The 23,415-nt window shown below is 44.9% G+C and overlaps 1 protein-coding gene across 3 annotated transcripts in view; it reads right to left on the minus strand.

The window, feature by feature from the left end:
* pik3c2g (phosphatidylinositol-4-phosphate 3-kinase catalytic subunit type 2 gamma) overlaps window positions 1–23,415 on the minus strand; it is a 50,745-nt gene that overhangs the window by 20,265 nt on the left and 7,065 nt on the right. For 2 of the 3 annotated variants that reach the window (XM_084334292.1, XM_084334291.1), the window contains exons 4-14: window positions 21,604–21,715; window positions 15,549–15,660; window positions 14,965–15,035; window positions 14,158–14,221; window positions 13,470–13,595; window positions 11,996–12,026; window positions 9,639–9,822; window positions 8,524–8,646; window positions 7,842–7,967; window positions 1,414–1,528; window positions 879–1,012 (exon numbers count right to left, since the gene is read on the minus strand). In XM_084334292.1, the coding sequence (XP_084190418.1) occupies window positions 879–1,012; window positions 1,414–1,528; window positions 7,842–7,967; window positions 8,524–8,646; window positions 9,639–9,822; window positions 11,996–12,026; window positions 13,470–13,595; window positions 14,158–14,221; window positions 14,965–15,035; window positions 15,549–15,660; window positions 21,604–21,715 (1,198 nt within the window). The remainder of the gene's footprint in view (window positions 1–878; window positions 1,013–1,413; window positions 1,529–7,841; window positions 7,968–8,523; window positions 8,647–9,638; window positions 9,823–11,995; window positions 12,027–13,469; window positions 13,596–14,157; window positions 14,222–14,964; window positions 15,036–15,548; window positions 15,661–21,603; window positions 21,716–23,415) is intronic. The other variant, XM_084334293.1, reaches the window with a different exon arrangement.

Consider the following 23,415-nt stretch of genomic DNA (forward strand, 5'->3'; position numbering starts at 1 on the left):
TCTATCTCTCTCCCTTCCTCCATTTGAATTATTAATAGAATGATAGTAAAGGCTATGTACATTAAGAGTATGCTAATAATGGCTATGTACATTAATAGTATGATAATAATGGCTAAGTACATTAATAGTATGATAATAAGGGCTATGTACATTAAAGGTATGATAATAAGGGCTATGTACATATATAGTATGATAATAAGGGCTATGTACATTAAAGGTATGATAATAAGGGCTATGTACATATATAGTATGATAATAAGAGCCATGTACATATTGTATGATAATAAGGGCTATGTATATTAATAGTATGATAATAAGAGCCATGCACTGTACATATATAGTATGATAATAAGAGCCATGTACATATATAGTATGATAATAAGGGCTATGTACATTAATAGTATGATAATAAGAGCCATGTACATAATAGTATGATAATAAGGGAATTTCCCCCCCACACTGTACAAAACCGCTTGCTAAATAATCTGATTAGCAAATGATGTTCCTTTAAATATCTCATCTCCTTTTGTGAGAAATTGTAGTTAAAGCAAATGTTATTCCATTATCACATCATTATCAACGCATCAAAACATGATAAACAATATTGAATTATTTCCAAGTGCTATTCACAACCCATTTCCACAGAAATAGGTCTTTCTTTTGCATACCCCTAGAAATACACACAGCCCCCTGCAATTAGAACGGGGGGCAGATAACAGATACAAAAAGAAAGAGAGAGAGAGAAAAGGAAGGAACCTTACCTAATGCAATAAACCATCTGGTGGAGTGTATTCCATAATTCATTGTTGAATTGTTTATGTATTTCCACACCAGATGTCATGAATCAAAGTCAACGGTATTACTTTAGTTCTACTCACAAACAGAGACAGTGCTTCTTGGAGACTTCTGCCAGTTTCCTCTGCAGCTCGTCACAAGGAGCAGTGAATAGCACAGATCCAGGGAGAGCAGCTGGCCTCTCGTACCTCCATTCAGCCGCATCTGGGAACTCCAACTGGGGGAACACCGTGGAAGATTAGCACGCGGCCACCACCTGGTGCAGTGGAACCCACAGCACAGGGGGTTGTGAGATGATATGCAAAATTCATTATGCTATTTATAATTTTTTGTGTAGAAGACATGTGTACAGTAAATTACGAAATGTAAAGTCCTCCTCATGATTAATCAAGTTACATAGCCAGAAAAGACAAAAGAAATGTTTGGTGTCAAGGTTCACTGTTCTTCTGTCTATGCATAACCATGTTGAGGGGTCGTGATTAATAGGCATCCCTCCCTCTCTTCTTTGGGCCCGCCACGAACCAAAACGGTTGAGAACCGCTGACCCAGTGGAACTGGGAAGCAGGGTGTAGTTTGTAGTTTGGTCAAAAGGGAGAAGAGTTGTCCATTTGTACTGACCTGCAGTATGACTCCAGTGGCCTGACGGTGGCAGTCTGACAGGGCAGCGGAGGGATGAGTCTGCAGCTCCGCAAATATGGACATACTGAGCAGCACCGCCCCGCTCAGCAGAGACCTGGACACACAGACACATTGATTGATTGATTGATTGATTGATTGATTGATTGATTGAAAATTGTATTAACAGATGGGTACAATACAGTACAGCTCAATACACACAATTGTTAAGGGGATGCAGACCAGAGAAAGACTTTCGTATTGTTTAGATCAGGGTCCCCCATTTTCAATTCATCATAACAATGACATACATGACATACAGATAGACAGTACTGCTACATCTATACATGTATGACATACCAGATTTACAAATACAGTACTGTTTGTGATATAAAAAAGAGAGTATATACATTTGACGAAGAAACTATACATTGGAGGAGGTTGGGTAGGTGGGGTGGGGTGGGGGGGGAACTGTACATTGGAGGTGGTGGGGTGGGGTAACTGTACATTGGATTATCCACGAAACCTTACTTGGTCCCAAGAAGAGGGTCTTGTGTATTACATCACCACACATGTTCCAGAATATAATGCAAAAAAATAAATAAAAGATGCGACGTTTCGCGCATCAATGATCTTTTCTGCTTTAAGTTTGTCTCTCTCCTGGCACATATTGTTGTTCTTCTTAGCCAGTTTCGGATGCGCCTCATTTGAGTGAATGAATGAATGAATGAAAACTTTATTTAACAGATTGCAGAATGGGTACAATACAGTACGGCTCAATACATACAATTGTTAAGGGGATGCAGACCTGAGAAAGACGTTTGTCTTGTTTCCATCAGGGTCCCCCATTTTCAATTCATATAGACATTTATGACATACACAACATACATGACATTTATGGCATAGGGACATATAGGTATTTAGTACTGATACATTTGTGACATAAACGGTATTCAAATATACAGTACTGTTACCCCTAGATCCTGACAGAGTATATACATATGATGGGGAGGGGACTGTACATTAGGAGGGGGTGGGTGGGTGGGAGAGAAATATACATACGGCGGGGAGGGAATATATACATGCGGTGGGGAGGAGACTGTCTATTAGGAGGTGGTGGGGGTTTTGGGCATTTACGGTGGCCAGTTTCGAATTGCAGCCTCCCGTAGGTGCTCTTTAAGAGCGGTTTTGAATGTGGGTAGGGATTCACATTCCTTTACAGCTTTGGGTAGGGCGTTCCACATTGTTGTGGCATAATTGCGAAACGTGTTTAGTCCCTTGTTTGAGCCGAATCTGGGTTTAACATGATTTGTTGAGCTTCCTCTGGTGTAGTGGTTGTGGTATTCACTGACCTTTGGGAAGTATTTTGACATGTACATGGGTACCCCGGTCGTATAGTGTATCTTGTAGACCAGGCCCATTGCAAGTTGCTGTACTCTGTCGTCTACTCTAAGCCATCCTAGGTTGTCAAAGTGGGCAGGGGTGAGGTGGGTTCTGGGGTTCAGGTCAAGTAGTAGTCTGACCAGTTTGTTTTGTGATGTTTGTAATTTTGTTTTAAGCGCCTTTGAGGTGCTTTGGTACCATGAGGTGCACGCATAGTCGTAGTACCCTTGAATGAGTGCTCCTGCCAGAGTCTTCAGGGTATTCTTGTTTACCAGAGAGGAGATCCGGTACAAGAATCTAGTTCGTTGGTTGACTTTTTTTATTACATTGGATGCCATTTTGAGAAAGACCGTTCACAAGTTGCGGTGCCGACGGCAATGAAGGAAACATTTTCTGTAATTTGGATCTCATCATGCTTTGAAAACAATGTACATAGTAGCTCTAAAAAGTTTCCACAGTTTGATCAACTCTGACTCAGTCTCATCATGCCCTCGTAGAGCAAGCCCTTGGCCTCAGGTGATCCGTGTTATGCCCAGGCGGCATGTAACTTGGAATGGAGTTCCAGGTCTTGGCAGCTCTCACAGAGAGGGCTGATTTGTTAAATGTACTTGTCCTTAATGGAACAGCCAAGTCACCCGGTACAACAGTTCTGGTGAACCTGGAGGCTAAATCGGAAAGTGGGGGTGGGGCTAGACCATGGAGGATTTTGAAGACCAGACTGGTTAGTTTGATGATGCGGCGTGATTGGTTACTGCCTGCAGTCTGGAATGTTAAACGGCCACCACACCTACTGCCATTGACACCTTGGTTGGCCGACCCTTGCGTATTGTCACCACCGGGCTGCAGCAGCCCACACACACACAATATCGTAGCCTAGGCTGCCTATAATAATGCGCAGACTGGGGCTGCTGGTTTGGGTCGGCATAGCCTGGCCTTACATACCCGCCCATGGGTACGGTCAGCAGACCGTATCACAGGGGGTGCGCTTCACCTCCAGGACATCTACACCAGGCCACCAGGAGGAGCTTCTAACAGCAGGCCACCATTGATTGATTGATTGATTCAAAACTTTATTAACATATTGCAGAATGGGTACAATACAGTACAGTTCAATAGTATACACACAATTGTTAAGAGGATGCAGACCAGAGAAAGACGTTCGTCTTGTTTACATCAGGGTCCCCCATTTTCAATTCATAATGACATTTATGACATACACAACATACTATACACTCTAAAAACCGAGAGTCATCTGGTAATTTTTTAACTATCAGCTAATTGTATTCAACCAAAACTGTGTAAAATGCTATTGATAAATGGTTCAAATTCATTGAATTCAGATCAATTCGATTTCAAACGGCACATAGTCTTTTTTTATTATGTATAGGTTACTAATAATTATTTAATAAATATTAATTAACCCCAATCCCAGTTTTTACAGTGTATACAGATATATACCATGACATATATGACATACATGATGACATACAGATATAATACTGTTACATTTGTGACATACAAGATATGCAAATATACAGTACTGTTTTTTTTTATCCACTTTTTTCTCCCATTTTCTATTTTTCTCCCATCCCAATTTTCATATCGTCCAATTCAACCCTCCCCTGTCTTCGAACGTTGTTTCTTGCCTCCCACAAGCCGGCTGCAATGTGGACTAAGTCATCCATAGCACGAGTCCCCTCCGATACTCGAGGTAACAGCCGTCGCATCTTTTCACCTGCGCGGCTCGATCTTTCAGCGTCGGGGGTCTGGGCTTTGGAGGGGCCCCGCCCCCGTCGCTTCTTGATTCTACTGCGCAGGCGCACCAACCGACCTGTAGGAGTCGTTGTCCACAACGCCCGATCCCCACCCTTCAGTTTCCATCCCCGTAATACGGCCAATGTGTATTACTGTGGACGACCAGCTAAACTGAAAGCAATGTGGAGAGCGGGGCTCGAACAGGAGGCATCCTGTTCGAGCCTAGTCTCCAGCATTCGTTGCGAGCACCTTGCCCACTGTGCCACGTAGCCGCCCGCAAATATACAGTACTGTTAAAGATCCTAACAGAAAATATATACATACGAGGGGGAAGAAACTACGTGTGAGGGGGGGTTCGGACATTTACGGGGGCCAGTTTCGAATTGCAGCCTCCCGTAGGTGCTCTTTGAGAGTGGTTTTGAAGGAGGGTAGGGATTCACATTTCTTTACGGCTGTGGGTAGGGTGTTCCACATTGATGTGGCATAATTGCGAAAAGTGTTTAGTCCTTTGTTTGAGCCGAATCTGGGTTGCACATGATTTGTGGAACTCCCTCTGGTGTTGTGGTCGTGGTATTCACTGACCTTTGGGAAGTACCTCGACATGTACATGGGTACCTTAGTGGTGTAGTGTATCTTGTAGACCAGGCCCATTGCAAGTTGCTGTACTCTGTCGTCTACTCTAAGCCATCCTAGGTTGTCAAAATGGGCAGGGGTGAGGTGGGTTTTAGGAGTAAGGTCAAGCAGTAGTCTGACCAACTTGTTTTGTGATGTTTGTAATCAGGTCCACGGAGGACGCCATAGCCCATGTGCTGCACACAGCAGCATCACACCTGGACAAGAGGCAGGGGAACTATGTGAGAATGCTGTTCATCGACTACAGCTCAGCATTCAATACCATAGTCCCCTCCAAACTCATAGCCAAGCTCAGGGACCTGGGCTTGAACTATGACCTCTGCCAGTGGGTCTTGGACTTCCTGACGGGTAGACCCCAGGTGGTAAGAGCAGGCAACTGCACCTCCTCATCCATCACGCTCAACATAGGGGCCCCCCAGGGCTGTGTTCTGAGTCCCCTCCTCTACTCCCTGTACACACATGACTGTGTGGCACTGCGGAACAACAACACAATCATCAAATTAGCTGATGACACAGTAGTGGTGGGCCTGATCTCTGCCAACGACGAGAGGGCCTACCTGGAAGAGGTAGAGAATCTGTCGCAGTGGTGTCAGGAGAACTGCCTCTCCCTGAACGTCAGCAAAACAAAAGAGATGATTGTGGACTTCAGGAGGTCGGGGGTCAGGGACTACAGCCCCCTCAGCATCAACGGGGCACCGGTTGAGAGAGTGAACAGTTTCAAGTACCTCGGAGTCCACATATCTGAGGACTTGACATGGACCACACACATTGACAGTGTTGTGAAGAAGGCACGGGCAACGCCTCTACTTCCTCAGGCGCCTAAGGAAGTTCCAAGTCAGTCAGAAGATCCTTAAGAACTTCTACTCATGCACAATAGAGAGCATCCTGACTGGCAATATCACCTCCTGGTTTGGGAATAGCACCGCACAAGACTGTAGCAGACTACAGAGAGTGGCCCGTTCAGCCGAGCGCACAATTGGAGGGGGGCTTCCCACTCTCCAGAACATTTACAACAAGCGGTGCATGGGTAAGGCTAAGAGAATTATCAAAGACTCCAGCCACCCAAACAACTGCCTCTTTGAACTGCTCCGGTCAGGCAAGCGATACCGAAGTCTCATGGCCAGTACAGAGAGACTCAGAAGGAGCTTCTATCCCCAGGCCATCAGGTTGCTCAACGAACAATAACACTATGTAACAACCATCAAATGCACTCACAGCACACACATCCACACGCACACACTCACTTTAAACAAACAACTCACTGCAGCACCCACTTTACACACTTTAGAACACCTAAACACACTTTATATTTATTGGTAAAGAATTTGCATACCTCATTACACCTTACTGTAAACTGTACCTAAATTGTACCTCATCCCATTTCTGCTTTGCACTATATAGTATATTAGTATATTGTATAGTATATTGTATGGTAACTCAGTTACTTCTACTCTACGCATTGAACATTGTACATATGTACATACTGAACACTTGTGTCCATGTACGTGACTTCTATTTTTTACTTGCTATACTTATTTTATTTTATACTTATCTATTTTTGTCTAGCACAGTCTCTGGAGCGTAACAGAAAGAAGCAGTTTGTATAAAAGTATTCTGTACTTCTGTATGACAACTAATAAATAAACTTGAAAACTTGAAACTTGTTTGAGTGCCAGGAGGAGCTTCTAACCACAGGCCACCTGGATCCTGAATAAGGAAATTGCCTAGGACTGCTTGTTGTTCCCAAGGCCTACTGTAGTTTCTCACAGGATATGATGGCCGTTTCCTCTCCTCCTCTCTGAAAATGCAGTTCATGAGAAATATCAAATGCTCTGTGACCAAACTAAATGGGAGGTTGTATCTGTGCGTTAAAAATATATATATATTTTTTCTTTTAAGTTTTACTCACTGTTCCAAGTTGTACTCACTGTTTTCTGAAGCCAGAGGACTGTTGCTTCAAGCTGCTGACTTACAGAATGAGTTTATACAATAGTACCAGCTATTTAACAGATAAACTGAATTAGCAGAACAAAGGCTGAGGGCAGTTTTAACACGTGCCCCAGTTTCAGGCTAATCAAATTAGTTTTAAGATTTTAGATTTAAAAACAGATTTACTCAAGTTTTACTCACTGTTCAAAGTTGTACTCACTGTTTTCTGAAGCCAGAGGGCCATTGCTTCAAGCTGCTGACTTACTTAACTCCAGCGTTCCTATGTATACATTACTTTCGCCTACTACATCCCTCCTATATTGAATAACTGAAGGGATGCTATGATGGTATAGAGGTGTAACTACTCCAAGGTGAGCCTACAGCAGTGGTTCACAAGTTGGGGTCCGAGGACCACCAGGTGACCATGAGGGAGTTCTAAGGGGTCCCCAGTCGAATGTGTAGTAGTTAATTTCACTATTATTTAATTGACTAGAAGTTAAGCCCAGTGAAAGAATATATAATGTGCTACTTTGATTATAGCTTCCCCATGGGTTTCAACTCAACTACAGAATAGACAGCTATGGAATTCCGGACTAAATCATTTCTAACAACAAAGGTCTTCTCAGATGGGGGTCCATGAGATGGGGGTCCATGAGATGGGGGTCCGCAGCCTAGTGTGTATCAATTTGGAGGTTCTTGACAAGAAAATGTTTAAGAACTACTGGCAGTACCTGTTGCTGTAGAGAGGCAGGACGGCCCAGCGCAACAGTTCTCTCTTCCCCTGTTTGGAGCCCAGGAGACGAAACGTCAATATGCTCTCATAGGGTAGATGGTTTACTGGCACAGGGAAGACCATCCTGAAACACACACACACACACACACACACACACACACACACACACACACACACACACACACACACCACACACCACACACCACACACACACACACACACACACACACACACACACACACACACACACACACACACACACACACACACACACACACACACACACACACACACACACACACACACACACACACACACACACACACACACATTTGAAATGTTTCTTTATGTCCACATAAACAGAAGTACAAGGAAGCCTCATACAAAGGACATAAACAATGCGAGTGTAATCAGTAAATCTTGAAGAACAGGTACAAGGTGCATGGGCGGCAGAATCAAGGGTAAAGGTAACAGCGCCTCCTCCAAATTGAGCGGCTTCCTATAATAGCTGATACTGAGCAGTACCTGGCTAACTGCTTGGCCTTCCTTTTGGGGAGACCGGCTATTTGTAGGCCCCTCACAACCAACTTGTGCACATGTCCTAGGCTGCCAAAGATAAAAACAGATAAGCAAAGCAATCTGTATTTATTTTATACGCCACACACACACCATGCGCTTACATTCGGTTACATTGGATCTTGTTGCCGAGCGACAGGGCCGTGCTGATGTTCTCAGAGACCCCGGTCTCACAGATCTTCCTCCCTCCGTGAGACAGCACACAGGAAATGGAGAAGTAATCAAAACTGAGAACAACAGATAGAGCAAAAATACCTCAGTGTGTGAATATTGTATTTGTCTGTTTGTGTGTGGGCGTTTGAGTCTGTGGGTGTGTGTGTGTGTGTGTGTGTGGGGGGGGGGGGGCAGTATATGTGTGTGCATTTGTGTATGTGTGTGTGTGTGTGAGTGCGTATATGAGTGTGTGGGTACATGTGTGTGGGTGCGTGTGTGTAAAGCTGTGTGCATGTGCAGTGTGTATATACAGTATTATGGCAGATCTCACCCCCCCTCCCATGGATATGTGAAGGATGGGAGATACTTTTGCTACGGAAGGAGTAGAGTCAATTACGTAGCTGATTAGTACTGATAGAACACACCTGTGCATCATTAGTCCACCCACATCTAGCATGCACACACCCAGTCCCACACACTACATAACCACTAGGTTGGAGTTGTTGTTATTGAGAGAGAGAGATTGTTGTATTCAGAGTTGTGAAGGTGAGAGGTAGTGAGAGGAGAGGTGAAGGTGTTCATTGTGTACTGGACCCTGGACTGGCTGAGAAACCCCCTTGTGTACTGACCCTGGACCGGATGACTACCCTGAGTATTGAACAATCCCTTTTTCTGTCGGCGAGCCTGTTTTGTGTTTTTGACCCTCGGACTGTATCACGACCATTCTTTTGCTTTTCCCACTGGATTCTGCCTTTAATTCAATAAATACTTGTATTGATTGATATTGCTCTTGTGTGGATATTTGAATTTGTTTGTACTTGAACCGTGGCAAGTCTGTACCCCACCAGTCTCGTCACAATATGTATAGGAATATACTGTATATTCATGTGTGCAAATGTAGTATGTACATAGTATGAGTCTATGTTTTGTGTGTGTGTGGGTGCATACAGCACCTGCATGAATGTGTATTTGAACAGGAGTGTAGGTGCAATTTGTGTGTTGTTTTGTAGTGATAGAGGCCCATACTATAGTTATGTGTGTAATATGCATGTGTGTGCATATATACCCGCCGATCCAGGTGGGCTGCAGTTTGTAGAGAGCGGCGATATTGAACTGAAGGACGTCACTGTTGTGGTCGACGTCACAGGGTGGAGGGTTGTGGCCGATGTCCTGCCCTCTGAAGTCTGAGTGGAAGTTGTCAAAAAAGGCCTGCAGCAGTTTGATCAGCGCCTGGTGGAGCATTGCCACAGCTAACGAGACAGAGACAAAACGTCAGTTCAACAAGTATGAACATAGACAAAATGTAAAAGTCCCCCATTATCGTTATCAATCTGTGTTTCAGTAGTTTCAGAACAGATTGTTAGTCAAGTTGTTCTTTTTAACCCATGGCCCATTTAAAACATTCCCTGAAAATGATTAGCAGCTAAAGGCCATAATTCCACTGATGGCTTTTGTATTGTAGCGACCCTAGGGTCGGGGTCATTGGTCAGCCGGGCTGTCACTCTGCTCTCTACCAACCCGGGGCTGGCAGGTGATGCTGTTGGTCGTACAAGCTTGGGGTTGGTGGAGGGGAGGGGGCAAGGGCTGAACTACGGGGGGTTGGAGTTTAGTGTATGAATGTACTGCAGAGGTGATGCACCCACCAGTCAATGTTCTAAGACCAAAAGTAAGATGTTGAATAAACCAACCAAGTGAGAAACAACAACCGAGTTGGTGAGTCTTTAATAGCCGACGATACAGTATTGAGAGACTTAGCACTGAGCTGCATCCTGAGCTGCGGCGGTGTGGCATTCCCCTTTAAGACACAACCTGAGACACATGCCAAAGTCAGTAGCTTTATCAGCCATGCCCATGTACTACACACTTTCCTGTTAGACCAGTTGTTGCTCCATGATGTTCCAGACTCAGAAAAGAACATTTTCCACAATGTAATTTGGATGTATTGGGGCTATTATATATTATTATAATTGTTTTGATTTTTTCGAATGTATAAATAAAGTAGTGTTAGTTTGACGAACCTTTAAAGAGTAGTTAAATGTCCCCTCCACTTAAAAACATGTTTTTCCTACAGTTAACTCCTCTCTGAGGCATGACTTTGACTATACAGATTTGCGTGCAGAATTTGTCACTAGAGCACTCTTTTTACATTCTCTGGAGAGGGGGTGGGGGGGGGGCCTCCCTGTACTTCCTTAAAATCTGAGCCAGCTGTGTGACCCAAATAATCCTGGGAACTATCATGGTGGCTATTGCGCAGCTGGCCACACTGTCATCCAGGAGATGCTAGATGCTGATGTGAAATGCTAACGTGGAACTTTTATTATAAATTGATACATCTAGTGATCTATGCACAAAAACAAGAATTTTTTTCCAGCACATCTCTTAGTTATAACAGGATCTTGTACGCTAAGAAGTGTTGCGTTTGGGTGAAACAAATTTCTGGTAAACAGTGGGAAAGGAGGAAACAAGATAACCGGCTCGGGGGAATACTTTTTAAAAAATCTTTTTCCCCCTCCTTTTTTCCGATTTTTCTCCCATCCCACTGTTAGTCGTTATGCCAATTCCCAAACCCCCTTCCTGGTTGTTGCGCACCCCCCCCCCCCCCATACTGTTGGTCCGGGAGGCCCGGAGACTGTCACATCCGACAGTCCTCCGACACATGTGCAGCCAGCCGGCAGCCAGCCTGGCAGCGCAGATTCTCACCGGGAGAGTGTAACATGTGGAAGGTCACACTACCTTTCTCCAGATCCTACCCTCGCTGTGCAGGCGCCCCGACCGAACTGTAGGGGTCGCTGTCCACAACGCCCAGGACCCACCCACGGCTTCCCTCCCCCTAACTCAGCCAAACGAGTTAGTATAGCGATCAGCCCAAGCCAAGGCAATGCTGACTCTCCGGGAGTCGAGACCGCAGCCTCTTGCATTGGTGACGAGCACAATCTCCGCTACGCCACCTGACCGCCCTTCGGGGGAATACTTGAAGGTGGGCGAGGCTTCATAGAGCTGGTGCATTGTCTTTTCCTTCACCGTTTACCAATATTTTTGACCTTGACACTGCATGTGGGGTTAATGGTAAATTTTTTTTCAATATTTTGTGTTTTGTTAACGTTCCAATTTTTTTAAGACAAATTGCTAACAGTAAGTGACCAGATGTTGCAGAGAATGCACTGATGCTGGTGACCTGCTCTGCAATGCTATGCTATGCTAGTTTGGGCTAGCGATTTCTTCCTTTCTTCAAACTGCTGCTTAAAATAAAAAAAAATCCTGCCTTATCAGAGAGAGAAATGTATATTAGAAGGTTTTGTTCACAGGAACCATAGTTGCATGAACCACATGCGAAGTTAGGAGCGCTCTATTAATAATCTGTAGTACGTCATTTGGTAAACAACAACAGGAACGTCTGGTCTACTGAGAAAGACAGGTACTTACCCATCTCACATTCACTCATCTCATCATGACTCTGAAAGAACATGAAGGAAATGATCAAATCCCTCTCTGTATCCCTGTGTGTGTGTGTGTGTGTGTATGTGTGTGTGTGTGTGTGTGTGTGTGTGTGTGTGTGTGTGTGTGTGTGTGTGTGTGCGTGCGTGCGTGCGTGTGTGTAAGATAAGATAAGATAAGATAAGATAATCCTTTATTGATCCCCTTGGGGAATTTCGGGTGTCAAAGCAGCATACATAGCTTCACAGCTTCCTACACAGTCCAGTATCTATATACACTATAGATACACTTAAGGTATAGATACAAATACAATATACGAATATAAAAAGTACAAACACAAGATAGTCCAGTGGTGAGAGTCCAGTGATATGAGTCTCTAGTGCAAAGAAACAAGATAGTCGGTGCAGTGATGTGAGTCTCTAGTTCTCAAGTCCCGAGTTGTGACAGTGATAGTTCTGGCAGCAGAACCAGCCGATCCGGCCGATCCGGCGGCCTGAGCCCTTTGTTGTAGAGGCTGATGGCTGCCGATATAAAGGACCGGCCCAGGCGGTTTGTGGTGTGGCCGGGGGGGGGGGGGGGGTGAGTCTTAGGCTGAACGTGCTCTTCATTCTGGGCTAGCTCCTCGTAGCAGGGGTGAGAGGGGTTCTCCAGGATGGCTTCTAGCTTTTTACTCATCCTCCTCTCAGCCACCACCTCTAGGTTATCCAGCTCACCACCCACTACTGAGCTAGCCTTCTTCACCAGCTTGTTCAGCTTGCTGGAGTCCCTCGAGTTGATGTTGACCCCCAGCACACCACAGCAAAAAATGGGACGCTGGCTACAACCGAGCAGTTGGTTGCACAGGTCGAACGACCTGAGTCTCCTCAGGAAGAACAGCCTACTCTGTCCCTTCCTGTAGAGGGCCTCAGTGTTGTCCGACCAGTCCAGTTCTTTGTTCAGGTGAACTCCAAGGAACTCGTAGGACTCCACCATCTCTACCTCCTCCCCTTCGAGGATTATGGGAGAAGGGGGACCCTTCCTACCTCTCCGATAGTCCACCACCAGCTCCTTTGTCTTGCTGACATTGAGTCTGAGCTTGTTACTGTCCGACCACCCTAAGAAGCTCTCCACCAGAGCCCTGTATTCAGCCTCATCGTTGTCCACAATGTAGCTAACGATGGAGGAGAACTTCTGCAGGTGGCACGTTCTTGTGTTGTGGCGGAAGTCGGAGGTGTGTGTGTCTGGGTGTGTGTGTGTGTGTGTGTGTGTGTGTGTGTGTGTGTGTGTGTGTGTGTGTGTGTGTGTGTGTGTGTGTGTGTGTGTGTGTGTGTGTGTGTGTGTGTGTGTGTGTGTGTGTGTGTGTGTGTGTATGTGTGTGTGTGTGTGTGTGTCTGTGTGTGTGTCTGTGTATCTGGGTGTGTGTGTGTCTGTGTATCTGGGTGTGTGTGTGTCTGTGTGTGTGTGTGTGTCTGGGTGCTCATACCAGGGCTGTGGGCTTGACTCTGTTCAGCTTGCCGATGGCCTCCTCCACGTCTTTAGATGAGATCCCAAACAGCAGGTTGCTGATGGTGCGAACGTCGTCCGTCAGCACGTTTATATTCATCCCGCACTGGAGATGGAGACACAGAGGGTTGCCGTGGTTATTTACTGTACCGTGCGGCCGCCTGGGTTTTACAACGATGTTTTGAGGGCGGCTAAGTGGCGCAGTGGGCAAGGCGCTCGCCACTAACACAGGGGATGCTGTGTTCGAGCCCAGCTCTCGGCGTTGCTTCCGGCTTGGCTGGTCGTTCATACTAATACAATTGGCAGTATTAGGGGGTGGGAAAGCCGGTGGGTGGGGATCGGACGTTGTGGACAGCGACTCCCACAGGTCTGTTGGTGCGCCTGTACAGCAGAATCAGGAAGTATCGGGGGCAGCGTGAGCCTCCCACGCGGTACTCCTCGCCACTGAGAGATCGCGCTGTGCAGGTGAAAAGATGCGACGGCTGCCTCCTCGTGTACCGGAGGGGACACGTGATGCAAGGATTCGTCCACATTGCAGACGACCAGTGGGAGGCATGGTCGAACAACGTTCGATACAGGGGAGGGGAGAATTGGATAATACGAAATTGGGATGGGAGAAAAAGTAGATAAAAAAAAAACAATGATGTTTTGACTAACGTCATACTGACCTCACTTGTCATAAGCTCTTGGACCTCCTTGGTGTAGCTGTTCAACATTTCCTGCAGGGTTAACCTGAGGCGGAATGAGGAGGACGGGAGAATGGGGAGAGAGAGAGAGAGAGAGAGAGAGAGAGAGAGAGAGAGAGAGAGAGAGAGAGAGAGAGAGAGAGAGAGAGAGAGAGAGAGAGAGAGAGAGAGAGAGAGATGAAAAGAATAATAAACAGACGAGACCTTCCTGGTGTTTTCTGACAACAGCCACCTGTTGACATGTAACTAGCTACTGGCAGTCTACTGTGTGTGGTGTCTTTGTGTGTGTGGCTGTATGTAGCCAGAGCAATCTTACCACCTCACCTGCACGGACTACAACATAATATAACATGTGACGTATATCGTGCCAGTTAAGGTACCTTATGTATACTGCACCTGTGTATACTGTTTACTTTGCTTGCTCATAGTATATATTCAGATTCATATTTATTGTAACGTATGATATAACTGATAGGACATGCAGACCCTCATCTGCACCTTTGATCACACTGCCTACTTGCTCACATTCTTATATTCAGCGTTAATTCTATTGTGTGCACTGCTTATTTCTATCCTTACTATAATTCTATTGCCTATATTTATGTCTTCTATACTATTACCATGTCCATACCTGTACCTCCCCTCCGCCGTGCTGCTATACGCCTGAATTTCCCCAAGGGGATCAATAAAGGAATATCTTATCTTATCATTGCATTGCATTGCAATGGATAACAGCAGAGACTAATACTATAAGAAGAGATCTTTGGCCGAGGACTATTTTCCTCTCACCTAGAGGTGTTGAAGACGCAGACAGAGCCCAGGAGCTGGTACAGGTGGCACGGAGCCGTGTCATCCTCCGCCTTAGAGAGATACAAACAAAGTCACAGATTCTTTACTGCGAATGGATTATTGTTGTTTTTTTCTTTTCCCTTTTCAATCTTTAAGCTCAATGTACAGCATGTATTTTATATCTACAATAAACCTGAACATGAACATGCAATAATGGACAGGGTGTATAAAACAATAGCCTATTCATGATTAATATGAGACACAGGTCTAGTCAATAAATCAATAAAATAAATAAATACATGTTTATAGCTTGTTTTTTACGAGTGTGCACTCTGACAATGTATTCTGATAGCCAGGCACGTTCACCTCCATCCTACTTCCTTACTGCTGCTAAATGCCAGCGATGACGTGACGGGTAAACAGAGCAAAGTCTAGTCATCAGGGCGGCGGATTTTTTACAGCTACAACAATCCTGATATGAACAGCTCGGCACGGGGCCAGGTCCAAGACGTTGGAAGAGCATTATTGTGAAACCAGCGTTTGAAGGCAGAGGCCCATCCCATCTCTGTAAATTATCTACTTACATCCCTGGCCAATCGGTGCTTGAGCCTGATGACATTGAGCAATCGGAGTGGGACGTCCAGGTTGAACTTGTGGTAGTTCTGGATGCTCTCATGCATGCCCAGGAGCTCCTCACTGAGGAGGAAAGGAAAGCAATCGGAAAATGACTATGGCACCAAATAAAACATTGAAAACATTGAAAGCATCCACATACTGTATGACTTGAAGATTGTTTGAATATTAGACTACTCTATTCATATCTGTATTGAATAGAGGCCTTTCACAGAATGCACATTTGTCCTCCAGGTTGCTACATGTATGTGCAAAACAATGGTTGCTATGTGTTGTAAATGTATCAACAAAAATGTAAATGAATGTAAATGTAATGTAATGTATTACTAGATATTGTGGACAAATCACAGTGTAACAGTAATAACAACTTTTCCCAATGGTTTACCTACTTACTACCTACTAAAAGTGGTTACGATGGTTACAGGCAGCCATGTTGGAAGAGAGAAAACTACATAAACATTACATGGAAGGATTCCAGCTAAATATTATTAGGAAATATACAATTTGAGTGTGGTTGGGTCAAGGAACTTGACCCGCCAATAGGTCTGTTTCACCGAACCATCTGGGAAGCAAGGTTATTATAGTTAAAGCTGCAGTAGGCAACATCTGAGTGAGTTTACCAGCAGAAATAGAGCAAGCTTTGCATTGATTGATTGATTGATTGATTGATTGATTGATTGAACATTTTATTAACAGATTGCAGAATGGGTACAATACAGTACAGCTCAATACACACAATTGTTAAGGGGATGCAGACCAGAGAAAGACTTTCGTCTTGTTTACATCAGGGTCCCCCATTTTCAATTCATCATAACATACATGACATACAGATAGACAGTACTGCTACATCTGTACATTTATGACATACCAGATTTACAAATACAGTACTGTTTGTGATACAAAAGAGAGTCTAAAAAAGAGAGTATATACATTTGACGAAGAAACTGTACATTGGAGGAGGTTGGGTAGGTGGGGTGGGGGGGGGGGAACTGTACATTGGAGGTGGTTGTTGGTGGGTGGGGTGGGGGGGGGGGGGGGGGGGGGGGTGGTAGGCGGGGTGGGGTAACTGTACATTGGATTATCGATGAAACCTTACTTCGTCCCAAGAAGAGGGTCTCATGTATTATTGGGTTAGGACATTTACTGTACATTGGAGGGGGTTGGGTTAGGACATTTACAGGGGCCAGTTTCAAATTGCAGTCTCTCTTGCAGCATCACTTTTCAAGCCCAAGCAACAAATGTTTTCCACAGATTCAGCATCTTTAAGCTGCATTTTTCAAAGAAATTACAAAATAAATGTCCCAGCCTCTAATCAACAGGTGTGTACTTTTTGACCAGGAACGGGAACACCACTTGGCATTCTGACATCTGATCTGATCTGATCTGGCCAAAAAGATCATCCTCCCTCATGCATCAGCAACCAATCACATATTTTTGGCCTGCCAAGTGGTGTTACCAGGGTCGTATCAGAAAACGAATGCCACCATCGCATTCCTCTTAGTACAGAGCTGATGTTTTTGGCCAATCAGACGTTTTTGTGCAAAACCACCATCAGAGGCTCGGAAATATATATATATATATATATATATATATATATATATATATATATATATATATATATATATATATATATATATATATATATATATATATATATATATATATATATATATATATATTATAATTTGTATATATATATATATATATATATATATATATATATATATATATATATATATATATATATATATATATATATATATATATTAGGGCTGACCCCTATTAATCGATTAGTCGACTAATCGGTCGAAAGGAGCCGTAGTCGACTGCCAACCTCTTAGTCGAATAAAAAAAAAAAAATACAATACACATTTTTTTATCATTCTTTCCAAAAGAAAAGAGGCCTAAAAGCATGGCTAACGCTAATGGCACGCATACCAGAGGCTAACTGCCTACGAAAACAGGCACAGAGGCACTGAAAGAAGATTTCACCCATCTAATGAACAGACTAGACTAGACAAATATCAAGATGTATCCATCAGTGGACCAATTGCATGCTTTTGCAGAGGACAAGAAGCCTTCAGTTGACTCCTTCAGACATTAAGCACCCCCCACAGCCCAAATGGAATGATAAAAAAATAAAAAAATAATATATATATATATATTATTTTTGTCGACCGATAGTCGACTAACGGCAAATTTTGGCCAATCATAGTCGACCATCCAAATCCTTAGTCGGGGACAGCCCTAATATACTATTTCTGCTGGGCAGGTAAACTCACTCCTGCCAATTTCTCTGAAGTTGCCTACTGCAGCTTTAACTAAAACTAAACCCATTTTCACGCTAGGAATGAAAAACATAGAAGATTGAGAGAAAAAAACAAAAACAAACTGAAACGGTATTGTGTACTTACAAAACTTTGTTGGCCAAAAAAAATCGGGATGTGAAAATACGCATCCTTCAGGTCTATGGAGGTGAACCAGTCTCCCCTTCTGACAGCAAGCAGCAGGATTTTGACGGTCAACATCCTGAATGGTCTCGCCACAATCAGACGATTGAACGCGGACAGATCCAGTATAGGTCTGACCCCTCCCGTTTTTTTGGGCACCAGAAAATAACGGGAGTAGACGCCTGACATTGCGTCCTCTCTCGGGACCACAACTATAGCCTGCTTCGCCAACAGAGATTGAATCTCGTCGGCCAGGGCTGTCACTGCTTCTGACCCTGATAATAGGGTCTGCACCAAACCTGAAAACGGAGGGTGGGGTCGTGCAAACTGCAAAACAAGCCCCTCCCTCAACGTTCTCTCCATCCACCCCTCCAAACGGCATTCTTGTCGCCATATGTGACAATAATCCCACAGCGCACCCGCCGTCAACTGACGCTGGCCCGCATGGAACAGTAGATAGGTGGCCCGGTCCCTCCCGCTGTGCGTAGCCCCTGAACCCGCCAACGCAGACAGGGAGGTCGCACCCAAGGGGGGACCCCGACAGAAAGGGCCGGTTTGATACAGGAGAAGCTGCCATCAAACTGGTTGACACACACTCCCCCCCTGAACACCCCTCTAGCGCATGCTGAGGAGTTGTTCTACAGCTAGACATGCAAGGCGTGAGGACCCCATGGGCTCCTACACGCCGTAGCCCTGCAGTGATATTGCTATCACCCAAATCACGGGAGTGGGAGGCATCAGCGTGATACCCCGCCTGGCGAAGGCGAGGCCGGGGTAACCCGTGCTGAGCATTCAACCGAAGAGGCTTCGAGTCCCCCTGCTGACCACTGTAAATAGTGGCAGCCGTAACACCAGGCTAACCCATCACACAACGTGTGGTGCAGGAGCCACGCGACAGCACAACATTCTCACGGACAGACCCAGGCTCAGCCATCAACTGGGTGTCAGCCCCTGTCCCCATGAGAAGCGAAAAGTGGGGCCGCATGCGCTTCAAAGAAGGTTCGCGGCCCGCAGCCAAAGGAAAACGATCAGAGCCCCGCTTCCGTGGGTAACGGAGAGAGGAGTGAACGGGGAGCGGGCTGTTCGCGGCAGAATTACGACGGCTTGTCGGCCTTGTGGACCCCTGTTGACTCTCCGCCCAGGGTACCACTGGCGGGGGAAACATGGCCGCCTGTCGAGGGCCTCGCCACAGTCGCTGACGAGGCCGTGCTCCAACCTCTGGCTGCATAGCGTGAGGCGGTGTGGGACCCAGATCAACAACCGCCTGCGCCTCCGCAGAACGACCAAAAAGTCCTTCTGTGGAAAAAGGAGCCGTGAGGAGAGAAAACCTATCTTCTTCCCCAAGAGGAGATTGCTCCAACCAGATATGCCTATTAACAAACGTTGATAGCATCCTAATCCTCCCCTCAGTTATAGCTTGCGACTGAGTCAAGATCTCTATAACACCACAAACATGCAAAATGTTTTCAGCGTCGGCTGGTCCCGTAGCCCCACTACCCGACGCTAATGTGGACAGGAAAATAGTCAGCTGAGCCATAACACTGGCCGCCGCTAAATACCATCCCGCAGCAGTATAGCTCTCATCCGTCCATACTGCCACCCGCCGAGCCGATTCGCTCTCAAGCATCGGCTTCCGGGTGGGACACCGTTCAACCCCGCCGGGGCACAGGATCAAAGCTACCTGGCTACTTAGCCACGGTACACCCGGCCTGCACCCTGTTGTCAACCCATTTACCCGTAAAAAGGCTAAATAGGACTCAGCAAAACCCCCCACATTAGCTACCGACTGACATTCATTAATGAACCGGTTAAGAGGAGGGAAAAGCGGCAACATCCCACGGCGGGGAACATTAGAACAGTGACCCATTTCAGCATTAGCATTAGCATTAGCAGTAGCATTAGTGTTAGCAGCACGCTCCAGGATCGCCCGGAACCCGTCCACATCAGGGGAACGTTCACCAAGCCATCCCGCCCCTGGCGCCGACACACACTTCACAGCATTACTAACACTAGCATCAATGCCTGATGACACAGGGCCTACCTGTGTGCAAGCCGGCTCGATAGCCAAACCTTGCACGCTGCCCCTCGATCTGCTGCCACAAGATGAGGTAACATCAGAATAGGCCCGACGTGTCGTTGGAACATGCCCCGAAGATTCCAGGGGTAAGCAAACCTCCGGTAAGCATTCAATATTACGCAATTTCTCGAATCTTTTCATAACAACTAGTTGCATAGGGCGTCTTGCATCCGCTATGATGGAAACGAAAATAGAGGAAGAGTGAGTGGTGACCACACCTAGTACTTTATAGTACGCCACTAAAGGGGCGGGCCTGGCAGGTGATGGGTGTATTTTGGTTTTATTCGTTGATGGAGTACAATAGGTACATGAGATGAGGTATATCTCGGTATGGCTTGAATGAATGAATGAAAACTTTATTTAACAGATTGCAGAATGGGTACAATACAGTACGGCTCAATACATACAATTGTTAAGGGGATGCAGACCTGAGAAAGACGTTTGTCTTGTTTCCATCAGGGTCCCCCATTTTCAATTCATATAGACATTTATGACATACACAACATACATGACATTTATGGCATAGGGACATATAGGTATTTAGTACTGATACATTTGTGACATAGGCGGTATTCAAATATACAGTACTGTTACCCCTAGATCCTGACAGAGTATATACATATGATGGGGAGGGGACTGTACATTAGGATGGGGTGGGTGGGTGGGAGGGAAATATACATACGGCGGGGAGGGAATATATACATGCGGTGGGGAGGAGACTGTCTATTAGGAGGTGGTGGGGGTTTTGGGCATTTACGGTGGCCAGTTTAGAATTGCAGCCTCCCGTAGGTGCTCTTTAAGAGCGGTTTTGAATGTGGGCAGGGATTCACATTCCTTTACAGCTTTGGGTAGGGCGTTCCACATTGTTGTGGCATAATTGCGAAACGTGTTTAGTCCCTTGTTTGAGCCGAATCTGGGTTTAACATGATTTGTTGAGCTTCCTCTGGTGTAGTGGTTGTGGTGTTCACTGACCTTTGGGAAGTATTTTGACATGTACATGGGCACCCCGGTCGTATAGTGTATCTTGTAGACCAGGCCCATTGCAAGTTGCTGTACTCTGTCGTCTACTCTAAGCCATCCTAGGTTGGCAAAGTGGGCAGGGGTGAGGTGGGTTCTGGGGTTCAGGTCAAGTAGTAGTCTGACCAGTTTGTTTTGTGATGTTTGTAATTTTGTTTTAAGCGCCTTTGAGGTGCTTTGGTACCATGAGGTGCACGCATAGTCATAGTACCCTTGAATGAGTGCTCCTGCCAGAGTCTTCAGGGTATTCTTGTTTACCAGAGAGGAGATCCGGTACAAGAATCTAGTTCGTTGGTTGACTTTTTTTATTACATTGGATGCCATTTTGTCACAGGAAAGATTTGCCTCTAGGATGGAACCCAGGTAGGTAATTAAGAGCGGGACGCGATGCCAGTACGAAATATAACCTTCTGTAGTGTAGTAGTGTGCAGGGTTAAAAGGCACTAAGAGCCAGACACTTACTTGTGGAGGTACTCCTCCGAGTCACACAGCTTGAGGACATGATGCTCACTGTTAGCATTCAGGTCCAGCAGGCGGAAGATTTTATCGATTAGGCTCCTCACTGTCCTGTTCACTGGAGGAAAGGTCAGAGGTCAACAATGACTTAAAGGAAAACGCCAACATTTGGGGAAATTTGCTTACTGTCTTCTCCAGAGAGAGACAAGCAGATAGATACGCTATCTGGCTGCACGTTAGCCTAGCTTAGCACAATAAATGGAAGGCCGGTTAGCCTTCGGGGGAGGTGTTAGTTTAGGGTGACCATATTTTGTGTTCCAAAAAAGAGGACATGCTGGCCCCAGCCTCGAGATACATAATGATACTCAAAGTTTACTCAAATATGCCTTATTGTTATACTATATTTAAAGTATGCCTCCTCTGTATGGATATAAAATGATTATTTATATAATTTTATATAACACAATAATTTCTCTCTATTACCAAAGACACAACAAACCAAAGTTACTCAACAATCAACATGTTTTATTATGCCTAAATTTATCTCTGACAAATCTCAATGGCACAACAATAACTTAAAAATCAACCTGTAACAAAATAATAGCTCTCTTTTCAAGTCTTACTGGACAACAATAAATAACAAAAACATATGAAATAATGTTCTAAATAATACCTCTTCTGTAGAAAATCCAGCTCCAACAAAGTATCTCTGTATCTTTTCAATGTAAATAATAAAACAGTATGACCTCACAAAGATACTAATGTAATCATTTTAAAAGTACACTGCTGTTTTGGAAATACATTTGCATAACTTTCCTTTAGTAGGCATAGACATACTTATTACCTATGTTTATTATATAAATCAAACCAAAAACATTTTGAGGCACGATGAACCAAATATAAGGCTACTAAACATTGGGCAGTGTCAGAGTCTGGAAATGTCTTTTTTCAAGCCATGCATCTGTAGCTGTTGTGATGTTTCACTAGTATGAAATGCAAACACATTTACAGCATCCTCTGTTTTCCTGGGTCTAACAGAGAATTCTGTAAACTTTGCAGATGAACTCTCACCTTGCACAGCTTTTTCAAATGTTTTTCTGTGTCCATGTGCGTTTTAATCTTAACACTTTAATCGCCGAAGACGCTGAAACACGTCATTCCCCGCAATGCTTATTCTGCCGAAGACGCTGGACAGCGTCTTTGATATCAATATTTCAAAAATCTGTGATCGAAATCATATTTCTCCCCCGGAGACATTATATGTACTGGTGAGCCCTGTCAACTCTCCAACGGTTCAAGAGCGCCATCTGGTGGCCGATCGGCGGAGCGCCCAGGGCAGAAACAGGAAGTGGAAGCTGGTGCTCATTTCAATTTGGTCTGATCACTCGCTATAGTCCCGGGACTCGAGCTCGACACAATGGATAGCGATCCGTTGCCAATAACTCGATAACAACATGATTTGGACGTATATACTATTATACAACCTGGAAATGGATCGGGTATTTCTACATCCCATAATAGTAATATTTCAGTTCCATGCTCATCGCCCAACGCTGCGAGGAAGATACGGTAAGATCCAGCGTTATTTGTCAATGTGTTCTTTACTAACTGCTCTAATGATCATATCACCCACACTAGATGAATGATATAACGTTGCCCACGGAATTATAAACGACCCCCCGCCCATCCGGTCAACATCAGATCATACGTAGTAACTTCTAGAAGTACGTGCAGTTGACATTTTTTATCTCGCACAGATTCCTACCAAACTGTATTTGATCATCAATATAAATGCATTTAGGCTATAAATCAAGTTCT

Source organism: Notolepis coatsorum, assembly GCF_963971535.1.
Source record: "Notolepis coatsorum genome assembly, chromosome: 18".
NCBI lineage: Eukaryota > Metazoa > Chordata > Actinopteri > Aulopiformes > Paralepididae > Notolepis > Notolepis coatsorum.